The sequence below is a fragment of the Eleutherodactylus coqui genome, chromosome 13 (assembly GCF_035609145.1).
Source record: "Eleutherodactylus coqui strain aEleCoq1 chromosome 13, aEleCoq1.hap1, whole genome shotgun sequence".
Lineage (NCBI taxonomy): Eukaryota > Metazoa > Chordata > Amphibia > Anura > Eleutherodactylidae > Eleutherodactylus > Eleutherodactylus coqui.
Genome location: NC_089849.1, coordinates 119,208,908 through 119,232,433, shown reverse-complemented (window position 1 = coordinate 119,232,433; position 23,526 = coordinate 119,208,908). Strand labels below are relative to the sequence as shown.

Genomic DNA, 23,526 nt, shown 5'->3' with positions numbered 1-23,526 from the left:
TAGATAAAATCGTTAAGGGGTCTAGTTTTCAAAATGGGGTCACTTGTGCGGGTTCTCTTTGGTTTTGGCCGCTCAAGAGCTCTACAAAAGTGCTATGGGCCTAAAACGCCTTCAAGCAAAATTTATGTTCTGAAAGACACCGACTACTCCTTTCATTTTGGGTCCCGTTGTGCATCCAGACATAAGATTAGGGCCACAATGGGTATGTTTCTAAACATGGGAGAAAAGGAGGTATCCATTTTGGGGTGTAAATCCTCATTTTCATGGGCACTATAGGAAAAATATATGTCTTTAAAATGACATATTTGCAAAAATATGAAATTTTATTTTTTCTCCTCTAAATTGAATTAATTCCTGAAAAAAACTGGTAGGGTCAAAATACTCATGACACCCCTCAGTGAATACATTAAGGGGTGTAGTTTTTAAAATGGGGTCATTTGAGGGGGTATCTATTATTCTGACACTTATGAGCCTCTGCAAACTTGGCTTGGTGCAGGAAAACAAAGTGTTCCTCAAAATGCTGAAAAGTAATGTTAAAGTTGTACGTCCTATAAATGGTTAAAAAAAACACAAGTTTTTCAAGTGTTCATTCAGAATAAAGTAAACAGATGGAAATATATATCTTATCAAAAATTTGTACAGTATGTTTGGACATATTTGAGATATTACAGATGAAAATGTGAAAAAAAATGACAATTTTTTCAAAATTTTTCCAATAGTGGTACTTTTAATAAATATACACAAATTATACAACCATTATATTTTACAACCAAAATGAAGTACAACATGTGGCGAAAAAATAATGTCAGAATCACTTAGATATGTAAAGCCTTTACGGAGTTATGCTACGTTGAACGACGCATGTCAGATTTCCAAAATTTGGCTCCGTCACTAAGGAGCAAACAGGCTTCGTCACTAAGGGGTTAAGAAAATATCTGGCCAAATATGGCTGCTTCCAGTGGTAACAACTAATTGTTTTCTAATTTATTTTCGTGACCCCTATATTAGTTGGTGTTATTTATTGGTGTAAATGTAGGACAGAAGTGGTTGTAGGCGCAATCCCTTTTCTTAATGAGGCACGAGATGTATTTTTAAGCTCGACGACTTTTTGGGGCCATTGCGTCCCTTTCTCAGTATTTTAGCTGGAGACACACTCCCTCTTTTTTCCTCTCATATTTCTTAGAGCTTAGCAGCTGCAGAAGCTCTTTACAAAGAGGAAGTTACAGCTCCTTGTAAATTACATGAATCACCCACCATGTTTTCAAAGCAGCGTTCTTCAGCAGCTGAAGCTAGTACTCAGTCCTATCTTCCATACAGCATCAGCCAAAACGAGCCTCCTGGCTGGACTTACACAGGTGCGACCAGTGTTGGTCAGTGAAAATCTGACTTGCATTGCACTTGTTTAACAAGCAATATTTTGGCACGGGCAATGCATTGTAGAATTAAACACACGATTCGCATTCATGTACATGCGTTTTTCGTGCACGTGAAAAAAAAACATATGCTTCCAATAAAATTTAAAATGGTAAAAACTCATCAGAGTCAGATGGAAAGCACTTGGCATGAGGGTACAATGTAATCTTTTTGTTTTTTTCATGCTCCCACAGGAAATAGTGGGCAATTCTTGAAAAAGGAATTTCCCAAAAATAGCACATGCTGTGATTTTTTTTCATTTTGGACTCTTAGTTCAAAAGAAAAATCAGTTGTGTATATTAACTCTTTGAAAGTAATAATAATAATAATAATAATAAACTTTATTTGTATAGCGCCAACATATTCCGCAGCGCTTACATAGACAGGGGGATACAGAAGGACAAAAGTACAAACATTACAGAACCACGGTTACAAAGTAATCAATTGATGGAAACAATAGGGGTGCGGGTCCTGCTCCAACGAGCTTACATACTACAAGTAATGGGGTGATACAGAAGGTAAAGGGGCTGGAGATGTGCACAGTATGGCGAGGTGGAGAGTGAGGGGTGATATACACATAGACAATGGTCAGACATTTAGCCGTGTGACGGCAGAAACAGTATGACTGCAGGAGCGGTTTATGATGGCTAGCAGGGATTGCAGTCAGTAGGTCAGGGAGCATGTTATCAGGCGGAGTACAGAGGGGTTTGTTTAGGGAATTCAGTATGCCTCCCTGAAGAGGTGCTTTTTTAGAGCACGCCTGAAGTTCTGCGAGTCCTGGATTGCTCGGGTAGCCTTTGGTAGTGCGTTCCAGAGGACCGGTGCTGCTCTGGAGAAGTCTTGGAGGCGGGAATGAGAAGTTTGAATTAAAGGGGCGCTCAATCTGGTTTCGTTAGCAGAGCGGAGAGCCTGGGCTGGTTGATGGATTGAGATGAGGGAGGCGGTATAGGGGGGCGCTGCACTGTGGAGGGCTTTGTGGATGAAGGTGGCGAGTTTAAATTGAATTCTGTATTTAACGGGCAGCCAGTGCAGTGACCGGCACAGGGCTGAGGCGTCCGAGTAGCGGCTGGACAGGAAGATGAGCCTGGCTGCCGCATTCAGGATGGATTGGAGAGGGTAGAGTCTGGTGCAGGGGAGGCTGATCAGCAACGAGTTGCAATAATCGAGGCAGGAGTGGATGAGGGCAACAGTAAGCGTTTTTAGCGTGTCCACAGTGAGAAAAGAGCGGATTCTTGCGATGTTCTTGAGGTGCAGCTGACATGTTCGGGCCAGAGATTGGATGTAGGGGGTAAAAGAGAGATCAGAATCAAATATGACTCCAAGGCAGCGGGCATGTTGTCTAGGAGTTATGGTGGCGCCACACACTGAGATGGAGATGTCAGGAGGAGGTCGGTTAGTGGAGGGTGGAAATACCAGCAGGTCAGTTTTAGAGAGGTTTAGTTTTAGGTAGAGAGAGGACATGGTGTTAGAGACAGCGGACAGACAGTGATGTTTTGGAGTAAAGGTGCAGAGATGTCACGGGAAGAGGTGTATAGCTGGGTATCATCAGCATACAGGTGGTATTGGAGGCCAAATCTCCTGATGGTTTGTCCAATAGGGGCTGTGTAGATAGAGAAAAGAAGGGGGCCGAGGACAGAGCCCTGGGGGACCCCAACAGCAAGGGGAAGAGGAGGGGAGGTAGAGCCAGCAAAGGAGACACTGAAAGAGCGGTCAGATAGGTAGGAAGAGAACCAGGAGAGGGCAGTGTCCTTTAGGCCAATGGAGCGTAGCATATTGAGGAGGAGTTTGTGGTCAACAGTGTCAAATGCTGCGGAGAGGTTGAGGAGGATCAGTAGGGAGTAATCGCCCCTCGATTTGGCTGTCAGTAGGTCATTGGATACCCTAGTAAGGGCAGTTTCTGTCGAGTGTTGAGGTCGAAAGCCAGACTGTAGGGGGTCTAGGAGAGAGTGCTCTGATAGGTAGCTTACAAGGCGGGAGTAAACCAGCCGTTCTAGTAGTCTGGAGATGAAGGGAAGGTTTGAGATGGGTCGGTAGTTGGCAGCATCAGTCGCGTCCAGAGTCGGCTTCTTTAGCAGTGGGGATATGATGGCGTGTTTGAAAGAAGAGGGAAAGATGCCAGAGGTCAGAGAGAGGTTGAATATAGTGGTGAGATGGGAGATGACCACTGGGGAGAAGGAACAGAGGAGGTGTGAGGGGAGGGGGTCGGTAGCGCAGGTGGTGGGGCGAGCAGAGAAGAGCAATTTGGAGACTTCTTCTTCTGTCGCTGGTCTGAGTACAGACAGTGAGCAGGAGCTAGATGCAGTGCTGACAAGACTAGGGTCAGGGCTAGTCTGGGGTTGGGAAGTTATTTCCTGACGGATATCATCAATTTTCTTTTTGAAGTAAGCAGCCAGCTCTTCGGCACTGAGATCCGTCACCGGGGGCTGTGGTTTAGGGCTGAGAAGGGAGTGAAAAGTATCAAAGAGCCGTTTAGGGTTGTGGGATAGTGAGGAGACTAGAGAGGTGTAATAGACTTGTTTGGCATGGTGGAGGGCAAGGTTGTAGGTTCTGAGCATGAATTTGTAGTGGAGGAAGTCGGCGGACGTTTGCGATTTCCTCCACAGCCGTTCAGCACTTCTAGAGCACCGCCGGATGAAGCGCGTTTGAGGCGTGAGCCAGGGTTGCCGTGGTCTACATCGGATGGCTCGGGTCCTGGGGGGCGCCGCTTCATCCAGGGCATGTTTGAGAGCGGTGTTGTAGTGAGCGGCAGCCAGGTTGGGGCAGGTGAGGAGAGAGATGGGGGACAGAGAGGACTGTAGGGATTCAGCAAAGTTCTGGGTGTGAATGGCCTTAAGGTTCCTGTAGGTACTGTAGGTAGGTGGGTCTGGAGAGATGTTAGGGAGTGTGACAGAGAAAGAGAGGAGGTTATGATCCGAGAGCGGGAGAGGGGAGTTAGTGAAGTTGGCAGCAGAGCAGAGCCGGAGGAAGACCAGATCCAGAGTATTGCCATCCCTGTGAGTGGGAGAGGCTGTGAGTTGAGAAAGACCGAGGGAGGAGGTGAGCGATAGAAGCTGAGAGGCAGATGGGGAGACGGGGTCATTAGTGGGGATGTTAAAATCACCTAAGATGAGGGTTGGAATTTCACAGGATAGGAAGTGGGGGAGCCAGGCAGCAAAGTGGTCCAAAAACAGGCGAGCAGCACCTGGGGGGCGATAGATAACTGCTACTCGCATGGACAGCGGGCAGAAAAGCCGTAGCATATGTACTTCAAAGGATGGAAAAGTGAGTGAGGGTACAGGGGGGATGACCTGGTAGGTGCATTTCGGGGAGAGAAGAGCACCTACTCCTCCGCCACGCCTGTCATCTGGTCTCGGGGTATGGGAGAACTGCAGGCCATTGTAGGACAGTGCAGCAGGGGAGGCCGTGTCAGACTGCTGTATCCACGTTTCTGTGAGAGCTAGCAGATTTAAAGATTTAGCAGTAAAAAAGTCGTGGATAGTGGGGAGTTTATTACATGCTGACTGGCAGTTCAAGAGTGCACATTTAAAGGAGTCAGGGGAGGGTATGCATGGGCTAGCAGTTGGGCTTGGGGATTTTATTAGTGAGCCCGGTAGGGGGTAATAGCTAGGAGCAGTGGAGGGTGGGCCAGGATTGGGAGAGATATCCCCAGCAGCTAGTAACAGCAGAATAGTTAGGGTTAGCAGATGATTAGGAGATTTATGAGGCAGACTGTTATTTTTGTTAGTGGCACTAGGGGGTTTGAGGCTAAGCAAGAAGGTAAAGAGTGCATGCGAGCTGTGCATGGGTGAGGACAGGAGAGAGGGGCGAATGTGAATAGAGTGCCCCAGAGGTTGGCACTTGAAAGAAGTTCTGAAACTGAGAGCAAGAATGAGAACAGAAGTGACAGCATTAATGATAGCTTTTAAGTGTAAAGCATTAAGGCAGAGTTTGTGGCCTACCTGTCTCCTACCATGTCGAACTGCCATGATGGAACTGTATCATACTTTCTCAGCTCATACTTTAATACAGCTCATATTCGCGTGGCAGCCACCCGCGAGCCCTCTGCATTATGCAATTGGACCGATCTGACGTGTGAAATACAGCCATGGGTATGTTCAGACAGCGGAAATGCAAAGGAATTTTCCCCAGCGATTTCCACTTAAAAAAAAATAAATAAATAAAATATATATATATATATATATATATATATATATATATATATATATATATATATAAATTGCATGCACATTGCATTGCATGTTCAATAAGCAAAATTGTATGCGGAATTCCAACACGGAAACACGCAGAAACGTGATCTTCCGCAGTGAATTTCACAGTTTGAACTAACCCTTACACTGCCAGCCTAAATACCTTTCACTTAATAGTTTTTGTTATATAGTGCCACGCACAAATTCCACTATTGATTGCTAGCCACAGTGCCCCCCCCCCCCCCCCCCTTTCCCCAAATACAATGCCTGCCATGGTGTTTTAGGTAATAATGGGCTGATTTTACAAGTGTAATTTACTACAAATCAACAGTAAAAGCCTGTAATAGATCTCAAAAACACTATGTCCTATGAACTGGGGTGCAGGTCTAATTTTGCATTGGTAAATATATATGCATGCACCTCTGAAGGAAAGTGACTAGAATGACCTCTGCATATTGTGAATGGAATAACCTCACCAACCCACTTTTCCTCTGGATCGTGGCATCGGGTAGATGACTGTGCGGCAGGCTACGCGGATAAAGGTGGTTACCATTTCTTGCTGACTGTTATGTTCTTGTTGTGCCCCCCTTCTATCTTTCAGGCCACCGTGAGTACTCGTCCCCAGCGCATTTTGGACGCTGTGTCCCTCACACAGTCTGCTCCGGCCAGCCCTACTAATAAGGGGATGCACATCCACCAAGTTGGGTGAGAAGATTCTCTTCATTGTCATGCAGATTCTTCTATAATGGTTCTTACAGCTGTCATTTCTGCATGTTTTAAGGTGCGACGTATTATACGGTTCAAGAGGAATTACTGATTTGATGTTTCTGATGTCTACTTAGGGGGTCACCTCCAACTCCCAGCGCCAGCAGCTCAAGTCTTACCAATGATGTCCCTAAACCAAGTGTGAATAGGGAGTTGCCTTCCACCCGGCCCGCCAATGTTGGGGGGAATATTGGAGTACAGTACACGCCACATTCCCACCAATTCCCCAGAACCCGCAAGATGTTTGACAAAGGGCCAGATCAGGTAATGGACCTCTTGTGACCTGATAGACTTGACATAGTTGCACATATCAGGGCAACCCTGACAATAAATCCCCTTTATAAGCTACAGTAGGGAGCTACTGCTCAGGATGGGTTTTGGCCCTGAAGGATTTGGCATGACTTTGTGTTGCACTTATGGGCTCTAATTTAATGAGTACCATATTACACTATGGGGATGCTGCTGGGGTAATATGGACCCACTGCGTGGGGATGCTGCTAGTGTAAAGGGGGTTGTCCACTTTAAGTGCACTTCTGTGCTACCTTGCTTTTCATCCACTATTCATATCTGCACATACATATTTGAGATAGAGTTCCAGAGCAACTCCTCTCCTTCACCTGGAGTAGCAATGCCTCCCACTTACTCGTCTCTACATGCCAACTGACATCTCCCTGAATCTCTGCAAAGTCGGCTGCTGCTTGAGAATACTTGATGCGATGCTTGCCCTGTAAATATTAACACCATAGGCACATACCGAACAGATGTGCCAAAGAACAGCACCTGCATACTGACTGAGCGATTCCAACCTCGTTTGCGAAACTCGGGTCACATCTTTGAAGGAATCCAACGCCTATTGTATGCATGTGCTGTGCTTCCTGATGCCGTCTGCTCGCCATTGTGCTGTACATAACAAGCTCTACAGCCATTGCAGGTCTCACCAGAGTTGGCACCCAGCTTTCCAAGAGTCCTGAATGGCAAATGCAAATACAAAAGCAATATCTAAATGCTTGTACTCCTAGAACTGCTCTTTGGGATGCTGCATCGCAGTATACTGCATGGGCACCACAACACATAACACCAAAGACTTTTCAGTCTATTTTTTTCTTATTGCCCTTATGCTTTGAAGAATATTTGATTAAATATTTAAATGTAAAGTCTTTCCATTCACTGACAGCAAGCTGAGTGCTTGGAAAAATAGTGCGTGCTCATTGTGTAATGTGCTTTTTAGCACTGTGTAGTATCCTTTATAACATGACTATTACAATGGCACCATTGTGTGATGTAATGAGTTGACATCACTGCCATTCCCCACCTGGGATGGACTTCCCATGCAACGTGATTGCTTCATGTGCAGAATCTGCTTGCATCTTGCTGCCTTTAAGGTACCTTTACATAAGGCAATTATCGCACAAGTTCTCATTGGAAACAGCAAATTCGGTCAATAATTCATAATACACATGCTTCTGACACAGGACACTGAGCAGGAAATCACTCACCTGTTGGAGTCGCTTGGGTGTTAGCAGAAACAAAAACCGAACAGACTGCCGGGCCATGAAAATAGAAGCCGCTAAATGTCTGAGCGATTCCTGTTTACTGTGAATAGAGGCGGGCGGCCGCAACGATCCTGGGCCGCTCCGCCTCCATTCACTTGAACAACTATTGCTCCTGTGTAAAGCCAAAGAGCAGTAGTCGTGTGTCACACCATGGGGCTCTTATGCACCAGTCATCCTGTGTAGAACCACCCTTAATTCCATACTGTTCTAACTCCATTTTCTATAAAATAGATGTCTCTGTTTTAAATCCATTGTTTCCGATGAGACTGAATTGTTTAAGCTTGGATCATGTGTCTGCAAGGGATACCTTCTGTATCATTCCATCTTGTTTGAACTCCCCAGAATACAGCCCTGACCGAGCCATAGGGTTCTGGCTCCTTTGATCCAGCTTATATTTTGTCAGCTGACAGGAGGAAATGTAGTGGCGCTGGTGAGGGTGCAGAGCGGAATTGCTTGTAGTCTAATATGGCATCACATTCTTGCTAAAGGAGTGTTCCCACTACCTAAAATTGCTTCACAAGCACTTTGTTCCAATGTAGACAAGTCATTCTGTGGTCAGACACTTGTGTTCCACAAAACCGTAATTCATTGATATCAGTGGCAATACTAGAGTTCTTGCGCAAAGATATCATAAGGTGCAGATAGTCGAACAAAACTTCCAAGGACCCAGGCATAGCCGTGTACAAGCAGAGGACGCTATCCACAGCAAACTGGCGAGAGCATTACAATGAAATTCTGAAATATAGATGACCTGCTGTGTACAGAAATATCATCAATGCTGAACTGAAAAGTCCTGAGACTTTAGCTGAACGTCAAAGGGTCCATTTACACGGGACGAATGTTGGGCAAACGATGCCCGACACTCATCCATCCCTGTGTGCCCTCGCACGGGAGCTAGAAGCGCTGGCTCGCTTTTACAGACCTGCCAGTAGGGGGCGGGGTGGCTGCAGATTTATCTGCTCTCGCTCCCCCGCCCCTCTCCATTCACTTAACATAGCGGCAGAGGAATACAGAGAAAAAGAATACATGGACGGGTAAGCAGGAATCCAACCTGCCCGTGAACATGAGGCCTTAAACACTTTTCAAGAGAGCACAGGGCATGTTGGAAGGCTCTTCTGAAGTGAACATTGATTATAGTTAGTGATAGGGCCTCTTTACACAGTACGATTATCATTCAAAAAATAGCTGATCGTTCAATGTCAACATGGCCAATGATTAAACAACGAATGAGAATTTGCTTCTTTTTCATCCCTTTTATGCTGGCATAAAAATCATCGTTCACGTACTCGCACTGCGATTGTTGAGTCATTCACATTCACTGGTACAGTGAATGTGAACAACTAAACGAGAGAACGAATGATATATAAAAGATTTATCGCCCCTTGCGAAGGGAGCCTTACTTTTTAGTTCCTTGTAGTACTTAGGAAACAATGTATAACTCGCCTATGAAAAGTGTCTTTTGTATGCAAACGTTGTCGTATTCAGATTTAGATCTTCCAGAACTGAATGTCCTTATTTAAGTTATCATATCAAATAGTAAAGTGAAACCAGGAGTTACAACATGTTTTGTTCTGTAAAAATGTATGCGCGTAGAAAAATATTTTAAAATGGCGTTAAAACAGGTTTTTATCAAGAAAGAGGGGTATACCTTAAATTTCCAAGTTAATCCGATATGTTTGACTGTACAAGTGTTAGAAAATCGGGATTAGAGCACTATGGAACTAAACCAGTGATCTGTGTATAAATACATTTGCTCTTCCATCATTTGCTTTGCCTGTCAGATTGATTTTATGTTTGTTAGTTAATTTATTCCTTTCCAGTAAACATTCTTTCTATGAAATATCCCGCCAGCTATAATCGGACAGATACTCCACAAAACATTGCTCTGTCATGTCATTGTTTGCACCCGTAAATGACCTAAGATTACATAAGATCTGTGCTGGGGTATCTTTGCACCTCAGATCTCAAGGCCTCATGTCCACTAGCTAAATGGAATTGTGGATTCCGCAGCAGATTTCCACCGCGGAATCCGCAGTGGATTTTGCCCATAGGGAATCATTGGCCATCCGCGGTCTATTAAATTGATTTTTGCACCCGCAGATGGCATTTTAAAAGAATTGCGTTTTTCACGCGCAGGAGAAAAAACGCAGCATGCTCCATTTTGCCGCGGATTTCACGCGGATCGGCAACATTGCTATCACATTTATAGCAATGTGTGCGGATATCTGCATGCAAAAAGAATACCATTGTATTTTTCTAGTGGACATGAGGCCTAAGAGTAATCTCTCCTACAGGCTGCTGAAGATGGAGACGATGTCATTGTCCACAAGGGCTTCCTTTCAGGATCACTGCAGACTGGGTTCTGTGACTGGAGTGCCAAGTACTTTGCTCAGCCAGTTATGAAGGTAATGTATACAAGTTTGGCTTCTTTCTACTGACTTGGATGTAGCAGGATTGGATTTGTTTTTTACAGTTTCAGTTGTGATTTTCCACAGAAAAATGCTGCAATACCTTAAAGGGGTTGTCTCGCGAAAGCAAGTGGGGTTAAGTACTTCTGTATGGCCATATTAATGCACTTTGTAATATACATCGTGCATTAAATATGAGCCATACAGAAGTTATTCACTTACCTGCTCCGTTGCTGGCGTCCCCGTCTCCATGGCTCCGTCTAATTTCGGTGTCGTCTTGCTTTTTTAGACGCAGATGGGTCTTCTCCCTTCGGCTCGGCAGCAGCGGCGTTTTGGCTCCGCCCCTTGTACGCATCACCGCGTAGCTCCGCCCCTGCCACGTGTGCCGATTCCAGTCGGGGGCGGAGCTATGCGATGACGCGTACAAGGGGGTGGAGCCAAAACGCTGCTGCTGCCGAGCCGAAGGGAGAAGACCCATCTGCGCAAGCGCGTCTAAAAAAGCAAGAAGACACCGAAATTAGACAGAGCCATGGAGACGGGGACGCTAGCAACGGACCAGGTAAGTGAATAACTTCTGTATGGCTCATATTTAATGCACGATGTATATTACAAAGTGCATTAATATGGCCATACAGAAGTACTTAACCCTACTTGCTTTCGCGAGACCACCCTTTTAAGGTACACAGGCTGATCGTCATCTGAATAATTGTTCGATGAGCAGTTACGGACGACTATCAGCCTGGGAAAACATGGCCTCTGACGGGTAACTGAAAGAGAAGTTGCTCAGCAGTTGCTAGTCATTATTCCATTTTAGCTCACTGAAACGTAATAACTACTGAGCAGCTTCTCGTTTAGTGTAAACAGGAATCACTCAATCTATGAACATCTCCTGTTTACTGTGAATGGAGCCTGGCAGCCAGAAGAGATCCCCGGCTGCCCACCTCCATTATTTGACAGACTATCGCCAATTTGTAAAAGCACAGGAATGATAGCCATTGGAACGGCTGTCGGGAGCTTATGCACCCTATGTATCAATATGGCTTCTGTTTAGTTTCATAGACCTGGAGTTAGACAATTAGGTTTCGACCTATACTTTGTACAACCCCAATTCCAAAAAAGTTGGGACATTGTGTAAAATGTAAGTAAATGTTAAGAAATAAAGAACACGGTGATTTGGATATCTCATATAACCATATTTTATTCACAATCCAAGATAGAACACATATTAGAAGATGAAAGTGAGACATTTTTCTATTTCATTTTTCTTAAAATTGACTCATTTAGAAATTGAGGGCAGCAACACATCTAAAAAAAATTGGGATAGGTAAAAAACTGCTGGAAAAGTAAGTGATAGTAATGAAAAACAGCTGGAGGAGCAAAGTCACATGACCATGTTTATAAAGAGCATGTTAGAGAGGCAGAGGCTCACCAATCTGTGAAAAACTGTGTCTAAAAATTGTGGAACAATTTCAGAAAAATGTTTAACATAAAAATGCAAAGACTTTGAATAGCCCACCATCCACAGCACATAATATCAAACGATTCAGAGAATCTGAAGAAATGTATGTACACATGGAGCAAGGCCGACGGTCAATATTGGATGCTTAAGATCTACAGCACTGCATTAAAAGACGCACTCTGGCATTTTCTCTGGGCCAAAGCTCATTTAAAATGGGCTGAAGCAAAATGGAAAACAGTTGTGTGGTCAGATGAATCAAAACTCCAAAATTATTTTTGGAAACCACGAATGACATGTCCTGTGGACTCAAGAAAAGGACAACTCATCTTAGCACACCGTTCAAAAGCTGAATGTCTGATGGTTGTGGGGTTGCATTAGTGCTTATGGCATGGGCAGCTTACACATCTTATAAGGCACTATCAATGCTGAGCTGTATATAGAGGTTGTGGAACATATGCTCCTATACAGACGACGTCTTTTAGGGAAGGCCTTACATGTTTCAGCAAGACGATGCTAAACCATATACAGATAGTCCCCGACTTGCGAACATTCGAGTTACGAATTTCGCTAGATACGAACTATCTGTCCTGCACAGTATGATGTCATGCTATGGCATTACATCATACTGTGCAGGGACCCGGCAGGCTTCTATCAAGCCTGATAGAAGCCTGTCCGGTCAGATCGTGGTTGCTAGGCAGCCGGGGACCTCCTGAAAGGCCCTAGGGCTGTCTATGCAGAGCGCCTATCAAGCTGTGCGCTTGATGGGCACTCTACATAGGCAGCCCTGGGGCCTTTCAGGAGGTCCCCAGCGGCCTAGCAACCACACAGCGTCCCGCGATCTCATCGTGGGACGCTGTACGGGCCCCCTGAACGTCGGGTGCAGGCTGTTTCTTACAGCGGGCACCTGGCGGCAGCAGTTCCGACGAGCCGCGCCGCTCATCAGAACTGTTAACACTTTAAATACCGCTGTCAGAGCGGTATTTAAAGTGTTAACAGTTCAGACGAGCGGCGCGGCTCGTCAGAACTGCTGCCGCCAGGTGCCCGCTGTAAGAACAGCCGGCACCCGACATTGCATGGAGCGGGATCCACCCGCGATCCCGCTCCATACAACCATTTGTTCGACTTGCGAACAAAATGGACTTGCGAACGGGCTCCTGGAACGGTACCTGTTCGCAAGTCGGGGACCATCTGTACTGTGTCCATCAGCTTGGCTCTGCAGAAAGAGTCCGGGTGCTGAAACGGCGCCTGCAGTCCAGACCTTTCACCAATAGAAAATATTTGGCACGTGATGAAACGAATAATCTGGCAAAGATGACGCAGGACTGTTGAGCAGCTATAATCCTACATCAGACAAAAATGGGGCAATATTCCTTTCAACTTTTTGGAAATTGGGTTTGTATATGCTAGTTCTAAAGTAGTAATTTGTTCTAGACAATCTATCCTTTTTTGCTCCGTAAGTCTGCTAGAACAATCAACCAAACTAGAGAAGTGTTCTTATTAGATTTCTGTAAGCTGTCGTGTAGCACTGCAAACTCAGATGCTGACACCAATTTAGGAAGGCTCGGACTGACTCCTGCAGTTAATGTAACCTACCTTGTATCTACCCAGGTACCTGAAGAACATGATATGGAGAGCCAGGTTCGTAAGGAGCGTGAGTGGCGCTTCTTGCGGAATGCTAGAGTCAGGAAAGAAGCACAACGCCTCATACAGAAAGGTGAGATCCCCTGACATATCCTGTAGAGCAGTGTTTCTCAACTCCGATTCTAAAGTACTCTCACCAGGTCATGTTTTCAGGATTTCCTTGATACTGCATAGGTGATATAATTGTCAGCACCTTAGATGTTGCTACACATATTCTCTATAGGATATCCTCACATCATGACCTGTTGGGGTACTTGAGGACTGAACTTGAGAAACCCTCCTATAGACCATTAACTGTACTATCGTTTGCTTCCTGCTCTCTGACATCCATGAAGTACATATCTCACATCCCTTCTCTTGTCTTTCTACTTTCCTGGATTCCATGCCATGAAGACTGTATTACACCCAGAGTATTAGATTCTTCTTTTCTGTGTATCGAGATGAGATTTTAAGTGTTTGTGACTGTATTAACACGGCGCCTGTCTTGCCAAGCACAGTTAATCTGAGCTGACAAGTGTCCAGTCCAGATCAATATCCATCCTCCGGCAGCCGGCTCCATTTTTTAATGTGTGCGTGATAGAAAGATGCAGCCAGTCGGGGGCGGGGGACTCTGGCCTTCGGTCTTTGAGGAGCCAGTGAGTCCCAGTAGAGGATACGGTATTACATGAAAGAAAGTGCCTGCCTTAAATGAACTTTTTATACTCCTTTTCGTTTTGTCTTATTTATTAGGCATCACTAGATTAGATGATCAGATCTTTATCAACCGAAATCCAGGAGTTCCCTCTGCAGTGAAGTTTCATCCATTTACTTCCTGTATTGCAGTTGCAGACAAAGACAGTATCTGGTAAGATGATGAGCTGAAATCCCAAGAGTTAGGAGTACATATAGGCCAAGTAATATGTTTTATGGTTGGACTGTTTAACGTATAAGAAGTGCGTTGAAGGCCAACTGGGAAGTTCCCTCTATAAAGCGCACAAGGAAGGCCAGCAACAGCATGAACTCATTCTTCAGATATTGTTTGGCCCTCAGTCTCATTCTAAATAGAGTTGATTAGTAACTAATAGATATCTTAGTGTTGCTTTTCATAAGAAACTATAGGTTATGCATTTACCCTATGGACATCATTCGAGTGAGGTGCTGCTGAATTCTTGGTGCATCCTGTTGACATTGCAATAATTCATGTGCGATTTCCAGGCCATTTTCAACTGGCAGTTAGTGCCCCCATGTATCTACTTGTCAGGTAACATGTTGCTTCAACAAATCTATGATGTAGGAAGTCTTTAAAGGAAGAATTCAGTCTAAAATGCTCTTCTAAAGCATACATTTGAGAAGATTACAGTGGACTTTAATTTGTAGGTCTATGTGCAGTGCCAGCGAAGGCTTTGGGATCTAAGAACTGTTGCATTCTGGAAGTTGGTGATCATCTCAGTTCATAACCAGTATGATCTTCTCGCATGAAGTTATGATCAGAAAGATTATTGGGACTTGATTTCCTAGCTCCCTATTTCCATGAAAGGGCATATGTATAGCATGTATTGCTAGATACACTATTAAAATTCTACTTGTTGGGCACCTATAGACATCCCTGCTTGTCCAGCCTGCACCTGTACCATACACTGGACTATTCAGCCTCTTTTAGGAGCCTGATAGACTGGCATCAGAATATCCCATGGCTACTAGTAGATTATAATTTTGAGCATATAAAGTTACTAGGAACAACTTAAATGAACGGCATCAAAATGTTGGACCTTACAGAATTTAGTTAGCAAGACCAGCTATCACATACTTAGCTGTATGCTGCCCTGACAAGATGGACACTAGGTCAGAGAAGGTCTTCTAGAACCACTGTCCCTCCAGGGAGGGCAGGCACTTATATTGAGATTTATGTGTGCTATAGAATAATGTGAGCTTGAAATAGCAGGATCTGAGCCTTTAAAGAATAGAACAGAGGGGTGGCAGGTCACATGTGCCCTGAAAATACCTGTAGCTGACAGAGCATGGTATTCTGAAATATGTTCCTTCATATACTGTATATTCCTCCTTGATGCTTTTCGTATATCTTATGTACTGATGTTTAATACGTTTGATCAATGGATTATAGCTTCTGGGATTGGGAGAAAGGGGAGAAGTTGGATTATTTTCACAATGGTAACCCAAGATACACCCGTATTACATCTATGGAATATCTGAATGGACAGGATTGCTCTCTTCTGCTGACTGCCACAGGTATGATTGTAGCTAGGAGGTCCTCATCTGCTTGCTCGTGCTTCAAGCTCTGTTCTGAGTGTTGTAGAATGTTCATGACTCAATGTCTATGGATGAACTAGTAATGATTCACTTGTTTCAATAGATGATGGTGCCATACGAGTATGGAAGAACTTTGCTGATCTAGAGAAGAATCCTGAGATGGTCACCGCTTGGCAGGGGCTGTCTGATATGCTGCCAAGTACGCGAGGTAAGATAAGGATGAGACCATGTTTTGGATAGGAAGGGAGGGTTCATGGTGTAGGAAGTGTCTCTATTTTTGTGGGTGTTAACATGTTAATTAGCATCTTTCCTTTTTTTTCTTCAAAAGGAGGCCTGGCACGACGAGTCTCCATATATCTTGACCGTAGTAAGCAAGGAGGTAAGTTTAGCTTCAGTTATCAATGTCTTATGGGCTAGGAGAAATGGTTACTTTGTAGGTAAATTTTCGTTTTTTTTCTATTTTACCATTTTGTACTGTACATGGAAACGATCAGTATGCAGGCTAGCTTCTGTTGATGGGTATCTGCTTTTGTGTGAATACCCAGGACAGCCCAGTTTATCAACATATGAGCGTCCAATATATGAATACCTAAAATGTACATAAACTTCGGGTAGTATTAAGGCATCCAGATAAACATCCCATTCCAAGCAGAATACTTGTATGCACTGAGAATACTGAATAGGCAAATCTGATAAGAACAAAGAATCTGTGAACAGCAGCTTGCTGATAGTTCCCAGATCGAAACCGCTTATACTTTGCATATCACGCATTAAACCTGATACTGTAAAATATTTTAAAACTACCGGACTCCTTTTCTTTCTTAATCGTTTTTTAAAGCCCTTAGAGCCCTTCTGCAAATATTAGAATCCATTTTGAAAGATTGTAAGAAAGCAAATACATTTTTGTCTACCCACCACCAGATGTTTTCTTTGGACGGCAACTTACTTTATGACTTATTAGGGCATATGAAAATAACAAATCTACATGCGATCTGTGGGATAAATTGTGCAGAAGAGAAATGTACAATACTAATGTGCTACCTTCACAGGGGCAGGAATGGTTGTAGACTGGGAGCAAGAAACGGGGCTACTCATCACCTCCGGGGATGTCCGCATTATCCGACTATGGGACACTGACAGAGAGATGAAAGTGCAGGTAAGTAACAACAGTGTATCATTGTGTTCAAAGTCTCAACGTTCGAATCAAAATTCCTTTAATCCAGAAATCCCAGCAATAGCATTGTCAGAATAGTTTATTAATCCTAAAGGCTGTCTCACTGGAGCGTATGGTAATTACGTATTATGCGCGCAGGTTTTGCACGCGTAATACTCTGTACCAATATCGCATTGGCGGCCGTGTCACACGAATTGTGTAAGTTACACTCCTAAGAAAAAGCGCAGCATGTTATATCTTGGCACGTGTTACGCACACATATACACCAAGATAGTACATAGCGATGTGTGTAATTCACATATATATTGCCTGTTTAGGGCAGAAAGATCATTGGCTCGTTCAAACGAGAAATCGTTCTGTCTTTCACATCTGCTGTATAAGTTCAGTCCCCCTCAGTCATCTGTATTTAAAACTGAACGATTAGCGAATGACTCAACGATGATTTTTAAGCATCCATATAATGAAAGCTGATTAAAAAGTGAAGAATTTATCGTTTGTTGTTTGCTCATTGGCTGCATTTACACCGACAATTATCATTCATTTTCTTTTGTTTGAACGATACTGGTTAAATGGGCCTTAAGAGCAGTTAAATTGTGGAGGCACAGTTGAAATGTCCTGGGCATTGTGTTGCAGGTCTGCAATGATCTGGAACATTGGATATTCCAGTTTTTAAAGTGTGTCGGATTATGAGAATGTTACAACATATGAAGCTTCATTTAGTAATAAATTGATTAGGACAGCGCTCCACTGCACCAAATCCAAACATGAATAAACCACATAAATAGGAACTCACCTGGTAACTAGTGGAGTTCTTCCTGGATACTCCACTAGCACCTCCACATTCCAGTATGCATGTAGCAGATAAATGTGGAATCTTCTTGCCGTCCCTCTATCCTGATAACAGGGAAGCTGCCGAGTGACTGTGTCCTCTAGAGCAGGGGTCCCCAACCACCGGTCCGCGGACCGGGGCCGGGCCGTTGGGTGTTTAGCGCCGGTCCGCGACACCGCCGGGAACTTTTGCTCTAAACACAAGGCCCGCGGGCCGAATCCGGCCCGCTGCCTTGTGTTATGTGGCCCGCGGCATGCCGACGCTGCTGGCCACTAAAGCGATTACCAGCGGGGGCGCCGCAGCTCCCCGCTGGTAATCGCGCTGATCCCGGCGCACACTAACCTCAGTGTGCAGCCAGGATTCTCCTCCCCGAGTCCCCTGCTCATTAGTTCCACAGGAGAAGACTCGGGGAGGAAGCGTTCCGGGCTGCACACTGACGTCAGGGCAAGCAGACAGAAAGCGACGCTGTAGTAAGTGTATGGGTTGGGGGGCTGCTTACTACTGGGGGAGCTACTTATTACAGGGGAAGGGGCTGCCTATTACTGGGGGGGGGGGGCTGGTTATTACTAGGAGGGGCTGCCTATTACTAGGGGGGGACCTGCTTATTACTGGGGGGTGTGGCTGCTTATTACTTGGGGGGCTGCCTTTTACTTGGGGGGCTGCCTTTTACTTGGGGGGCTGCCTATTACTGGGGGGGGGCTGGTTATTACTGGGGAGGGGGCTACTTATTACAGGGGAAGGGGCTGCCTATTACTGGGGGGGGGGGTTATTACTGGGGGGGCTGCCTATTACTGGGGGGGATGCTTACTGGGGGGGGCTGCTTATTACTGGGGGGTGGGGGCTACGTATTACAGGGGAAGGGGCTGCTTATTACTGGGGGGGCTGCTTATTACTGGGGAGAGGCTGCCTATTACTGGGGGGGGGCTGCTTATTACTGGAGGGGACCTGCTTATTACTGGGGGGATTGATTACTGGTGGGGGGCTACTTATTACAGGGGAAGGGGCTGCCTATTACTGTGGGGGGAGCTGTCTATTACTGGGGGGCGACCTGTCTATCACTGGGGGCGACCTGTCTATCACTGGGGGCGGCCTGTCTATTACTGGGGGGCGGCCTGTCTATTACTGGGGGGCGACCTGTCTATTACTGGGGGGCGACCTGTCTATTACTGGGGGACGGGACCTGCCTATTACGGGGGGGACGGGACCTGCCTATTACGGGGGGGGGGGAACCTGCCTATTACGAGGCGGGGGACCTGCTTATTACTGGGGGGGGACCTGTTTATTACTGGGGGGGGCTGCTTATTACAGGGGGAGGGGGCTACTTATTACAGGGGGAGGGGCTGCTAATTACTGAGGGGTGGGGGCTGTCTATTACTGGGGGGGGGGGGAGATAAATTATATGCTGCCCTATGTGTGTGCTGGGGGGAGGGGGAGATTATATACCGCCCCATATAACCAAAGCCCCGCCCATGTCCCGCCCAACCCTGCCAGGCCTTGTAAAAATGGGTTTGCTTGAAGCCGGTCCCTGGTGCCAAAAAGGTTGGGGACCACTGCTCTAGAGGGCCCAGAAATATGCCAATAGGGATAGAAAAAAAAACACTCCGCCCTTCCAGGGAATGACTCCAAATGTTCCTCCATAATAATAAATACCAAGCTTTTATTTTTGTGCAATGCGTTTCGTCCCCCAAATTGCGACTTTATCAAGCATAAAAACAACTTTAACAATTCTCCTTTAGATATATAACTCAATCAATAATCTTTATCTTACATTCCTGCAGACATGTAAGTATGGCAGTTTAGCATTTCCGGGTTCTCTGAACTCTCGATACGTTCCATACTACGTCATTACGTTCCATGGAACGCAGCGCTACATTTATGACACACATGCGTTCCATGGAACGTAATGACGTAGTATGGGACGTATCGAGAGTTCCGAGAACCCGGAAATGCTAAACTGCCATACTTGCCACATGTCTGCAGGAATGTAAGGTAAAGATTATTGATTGGGTTTATTTATACATATATAAAGGAGAATTGTTAAAGTTGCTTTTATGTTTGATAAAGTCGCCATTTGGGCGACGAAACGCGTTGCACAGAAATAAGAGATTGGTATTTATTATTACGGAGAAACTTTTGGAGTCTTTCCCTGGAAGCGCAGAGTGTTTTTTTTAATATTATTATTTAGTAATGTAATAATAATTCTAACTTTTGTCATTTCTCTTTAGGACATTCCCACAGGAGCAGACAGCTGTGTGACCAGCTTGTCATGTGACTCCCATCGCTCCCTTATTGTGGCTGGCCTGGGGGATGGCTCAGTTCGTATTTTTGACCGCAGGATGTCACAAAATGATTGGTATTGTCATGCTTTCTGTATTTTCCAGCTAGCTACCTTTTATATGCGTTGGACAGATTGCTGTTAAAGAGGAGAATGTCCAATCACAAAAATGGAATGTAGATTGTAGCAACCTGTTAAGCGGCCATACACAGATAACCGGAGGTGTATACCATTGTTCGCCTAGTAAGGGACAGCCCCAGAAGTGTCTGACAGTTGCCTAGCTACCTCACCATATGGTAATAAACATGCATACACAGCTGATCCAAACAAATATGAAGATGGTGAAGTTGAGGGAGACGGCTTTCTAAAGTTGTCCGCTTAAGACCAAGTAGATAGCTGGACTGGACGGACATTGTCACATCTTGGATTCAAAGGGAATATAATGCAAATTTGTAGAAGTCCCTAATATATTTTGTTAAAATGATTCCAAGGGTTTTCTAAGATTAGAAATGAAGGTCTGCTTTCTTTCAGAAGCTGTGCCACGCTAATCCGTAGACTGTATCTGGTAATGCAGTGTAGCATCACTCACATGAATGCGGTTAAGCTGCAATACCTGGCACAGCGAAGAAAACATTGGCAAACTCTGAGGGAGAAAAAAAAAGAAGCTTGCCTTCTTTCCTAATCTCATACAGTCCCTTTAACTATTCAGTGTAACTTTATGTCCACAGTTATCTGACAACCCCCACTCTGTGTTTTCAGCCGTGTCATGACATATCGTGAGCACACAGCTTGGGTAGTAAAAACCCATCTCCAAAAAGAGACAGATGGAAACATCTTGAGTGTCAGGTACAAAGTCCCTCTTTTCCTTTTTAGTTCCTTCACTTGGTCTTCCCTTAAATTTATCTGCATAAAACTCAATCTTCTCTGTACACAGTGTCAACGGCGATGTGCGATGCTTCGATCCCAGGATACCCGAATCAATAAGCACGCTACAGATTGTCAAAGGTCTGACGGCACTTGACTACCATCCACAGGCCGATCTATTTGCTTGGTATGCTATGCCTCTGCGGTTCCACCGCTCATCCGGTGCATGTCAGTTTTATATGCCTGCATCAGGTTTTTTCTCTCCTTTTTTTAGTGGTTCTATGAACCAGTTTATTGCTATTTACAACGGCAGCGGAGAGTTGATAAGTAACATCAAATACTATGATGGATTCATGGGCCAAAGAATTGGAGCCATCAGCTGCTTGTCTTTCCATCCTCACTGGGTAAGTGTCTCTAGTAGTGGTCTGTCTTTAGCTGGAGGAGGACATGTCTGATACTAACTAATATATATTTTCTGGTTATTATGGCTATAATGATAACTCAAAAATGCTTTGTTATATTCAGTCTTGTATATTTTCATTCTATATCCTCCTGGAGGCATTCATTTGGTTTCCGCCTCCTTCTCTTCGGATTTCAAGCTTAGAATAATGGGCAAGATTGTGGTAAATGGGGCCAAGAAAAGCAATGCTAGTAGTTGCAGTTAGTCAAGGTGCCTGCTATGAAAGACAAGCTTCGAGGATGGGCATGAGAGCAAACAGTCATAAACTACTACACCAGAAAGAACTTTACTGAACTTGGGTCTGTTGTTACCATTGTACTACAATCAACTGTTTGCCAATGATTTAATCTTGTTTCTCTCTTTTTACTCCCTCTATCTGCAGCCTCACTTAGCTGTCGGCAGTAACGATTACTACATGTCTATATATTCAGTGGAGAAGCGAGTGAGATAGCCACTGGAAGGAGACACAGGGAATGGCTTATTAGGTTACTCTCATCTTCCTGTGTTTTCGACAAGAATCTCAACCTTGAGTGCTTGATGACTTTTGAATGCTGCTTCTTAGAACCTGAAGACCTCTCTGAATGGAATAAGTTAATGAACCAATGACAGAACTTTACAAAGGTTTCCTGTCCACTCATCATTCTTATTTTGATTGTTTTTTTTTTTTTTTTTGAAACAGCCACTCGGAGAGGAAAGCTCTGTATATCCGACCACCTGAAATTTGGCGTAGCGGGCAAGATTATTTTATCCCCAATGTTGAGTTTGAATCCCTATTTAGTCGTCCTGCTGTCTTGGCTGATCCAGGACATGCTCTTGATTCCATTTTGAGGGAACTTGGGTGGTGGGCTTTGAGTAAATGATTCCTTTAGAGACAATGAAATGATTAGTAAAGGGGTTGACAAGTGGTCCCGGAGCCTCCAACCACACACACAACTTCCTATCTGCCTCTTTGAGGCAACTTTAACCAAACCAGCAGTTACCTATTCATGGGACTATTTTGTGAAAGTAGCTGCAGCCAACATCACTTTATCTTAGAGCTCCCTTTTATCTTGGTAATTCATTTGCATTGGGGAAGTGATAGGGGTGGGCAGAGTATTGACTATTGCATCACTGCATAAGAATAGCTGCCTCATTTAATTTATCAGTAGATAGGACAGTGTTCATTCACATCTGACCTGAAGACATCATTTATATTAATGGGAGCATTGAACAGCAAGATACATTTCAGGACTACTGTTGTTATATTAACACGGTGTGTCTCGGACTAGAGTGTGTCATTGGGCACAGTGTCTATTTTAACTACAGATCCTTCTGTATGGTTGGGTAAATGTTTTAGCATGCTGAGGAATGACCATGCAGCATTGGCGCCCACTATTGGACACATTGTTAGCTTTTTGGGGTGACATCAGTTTTGTTTGCTTTTTAAAAAAAAAACAAAAAAAAAACCTTGTGTGTACCACAATTCGTTTTTCAGAGCTTTGTCTCAGTCACCTGTTAATCCAAAACTGCCCACAGAGACTCAGTCACATTGCACTTTTTCACCAAATCTTCTTTTTTCCAGACTGGGCCTTTGTTTATACGATTTTAACTAAAATCTCAGATTTTTAAGGAAATAAAATGGAAAAGAAGGGATGGTTTTCCAGCATCCACAAGAAAGTGCAGTTACCTTCATCTAAAAAGCACCTGACATCTGGAACAGGATTGTGGTGATGCTCCAACTAGCTACGAAATATAAATAAATATTTTTTTTTTTTCAAACTGTGCATTGTGAGTAGGACAATAAGAAGTTTTTGCCTATTTATTTTAACAGCACAAGAAGAGGAGAGGAGGTTGTGTCCTAAAGGAATCTGTGGGATTATAGGAGGAACATTCATTAAATATTAATAAAACCAGGGAAATGCATCTGTGTCTTTTTGTTTTGAGGACAGTTCTTTGGGAGATGAGCTTAAAATGGCAAAATTGAGCCTCCTTCTGTACGGAGATAGTTGGGTGGCCCTAGATCAGTGGTGGCGAACCTATGGCACGCATGCCAGAGGCTGCACGCAGAGCCCTCCCTGCTAGCACTCGTCACCCTCGGCCGCCCACTACATTAGTGAATGCCTGCAAGGGCCGTGGCTCCCCTACAGGCATTCACTCAGCGCTGCTATCTGCGCTGATCTCGGCGCACACTGTTACGCCAGTGTGCAGCTGGGATCCCCCGACGTCTCCTACTTGGTTCTGCGAGAGCAGGGGGAGGAGGCATCCGACAGCA

At 44.6% G+C, this 23,526-nt stretch overlaps 1 protein-coding gene across 2 annotated transcripts in view; it reads left to right on the top strand.

Annotated features, from left to right (window-relative positions):
• RPTOR (regulatory associated protein of MTOR complex 1) overlaps positions 1 to 23,177 on the top strand; it is a 412,277-nt gene extending 389,100 nt beyond the window's left edge. The window contains exons 22-35 of one of the 2 annotated variants that reach the window (XM_066587407.1): positions 6,202 to 6,305; positions 6,443 to 6,629; positions 10,213 to 10,323; positions 13,394 to 13,499; positions 14,156 to 14,270; positions 15,528 to 15,652; positions 15,777 to 15,881; positions 16,002 to 16,052; positions 16,723 to 16,829; positions 19,902 to 20,029; positions 20,711 to 20,797; positions 20,886 to 21,002; positions 21,090 to 21,219; positions 21,658 to 23,177. In XM_066587407.1, coding sequence (XP_066443504.1) covers positions 6,202 to 6,305; positions 6,443 to 6,629; positions 10,213 to 10,323; positions 13,394 to 13,499; positions 14,156 to 14,270; positions 15,528 to 15,652; positions 15,777 to 15,881; positions 16,002 to 16,052; positions 16,723 to 16,829; positions 19,902 to 20,029; positions 20,711 to 20,797; positions 20,886 to 21,002; positions 21,090 to 21,219; positions 21,658 to 21,726 — 1,542 coding nt within the window. In that variant the 3' untranslated portion in view covers positions 21,727 to 23,177. The remainder of the gene's footprint in view (positions 1 to 6,201; positions 6,306 to 6,442; positions 6,630 to 10,212; positions 10,324 to 13,393; positions 13,500 to 14,155; positions 14,271 to 15,527; positions 15,653 to 15,776; positions 15,882 to 16,001; positions 16,053 to 16,722; positions 16,830 to 19,901; positions 20,030 to 20,710; positions 20,798 to 20,885; positions 21,003 to 21,089; positions 21,220 to 21,657) is intronic. The other variant, XM_066587408.1, reaches the window with a different exon arrangement.
• Positions 23,178 to 23,526: the final 349 nt, after the last annotated feature.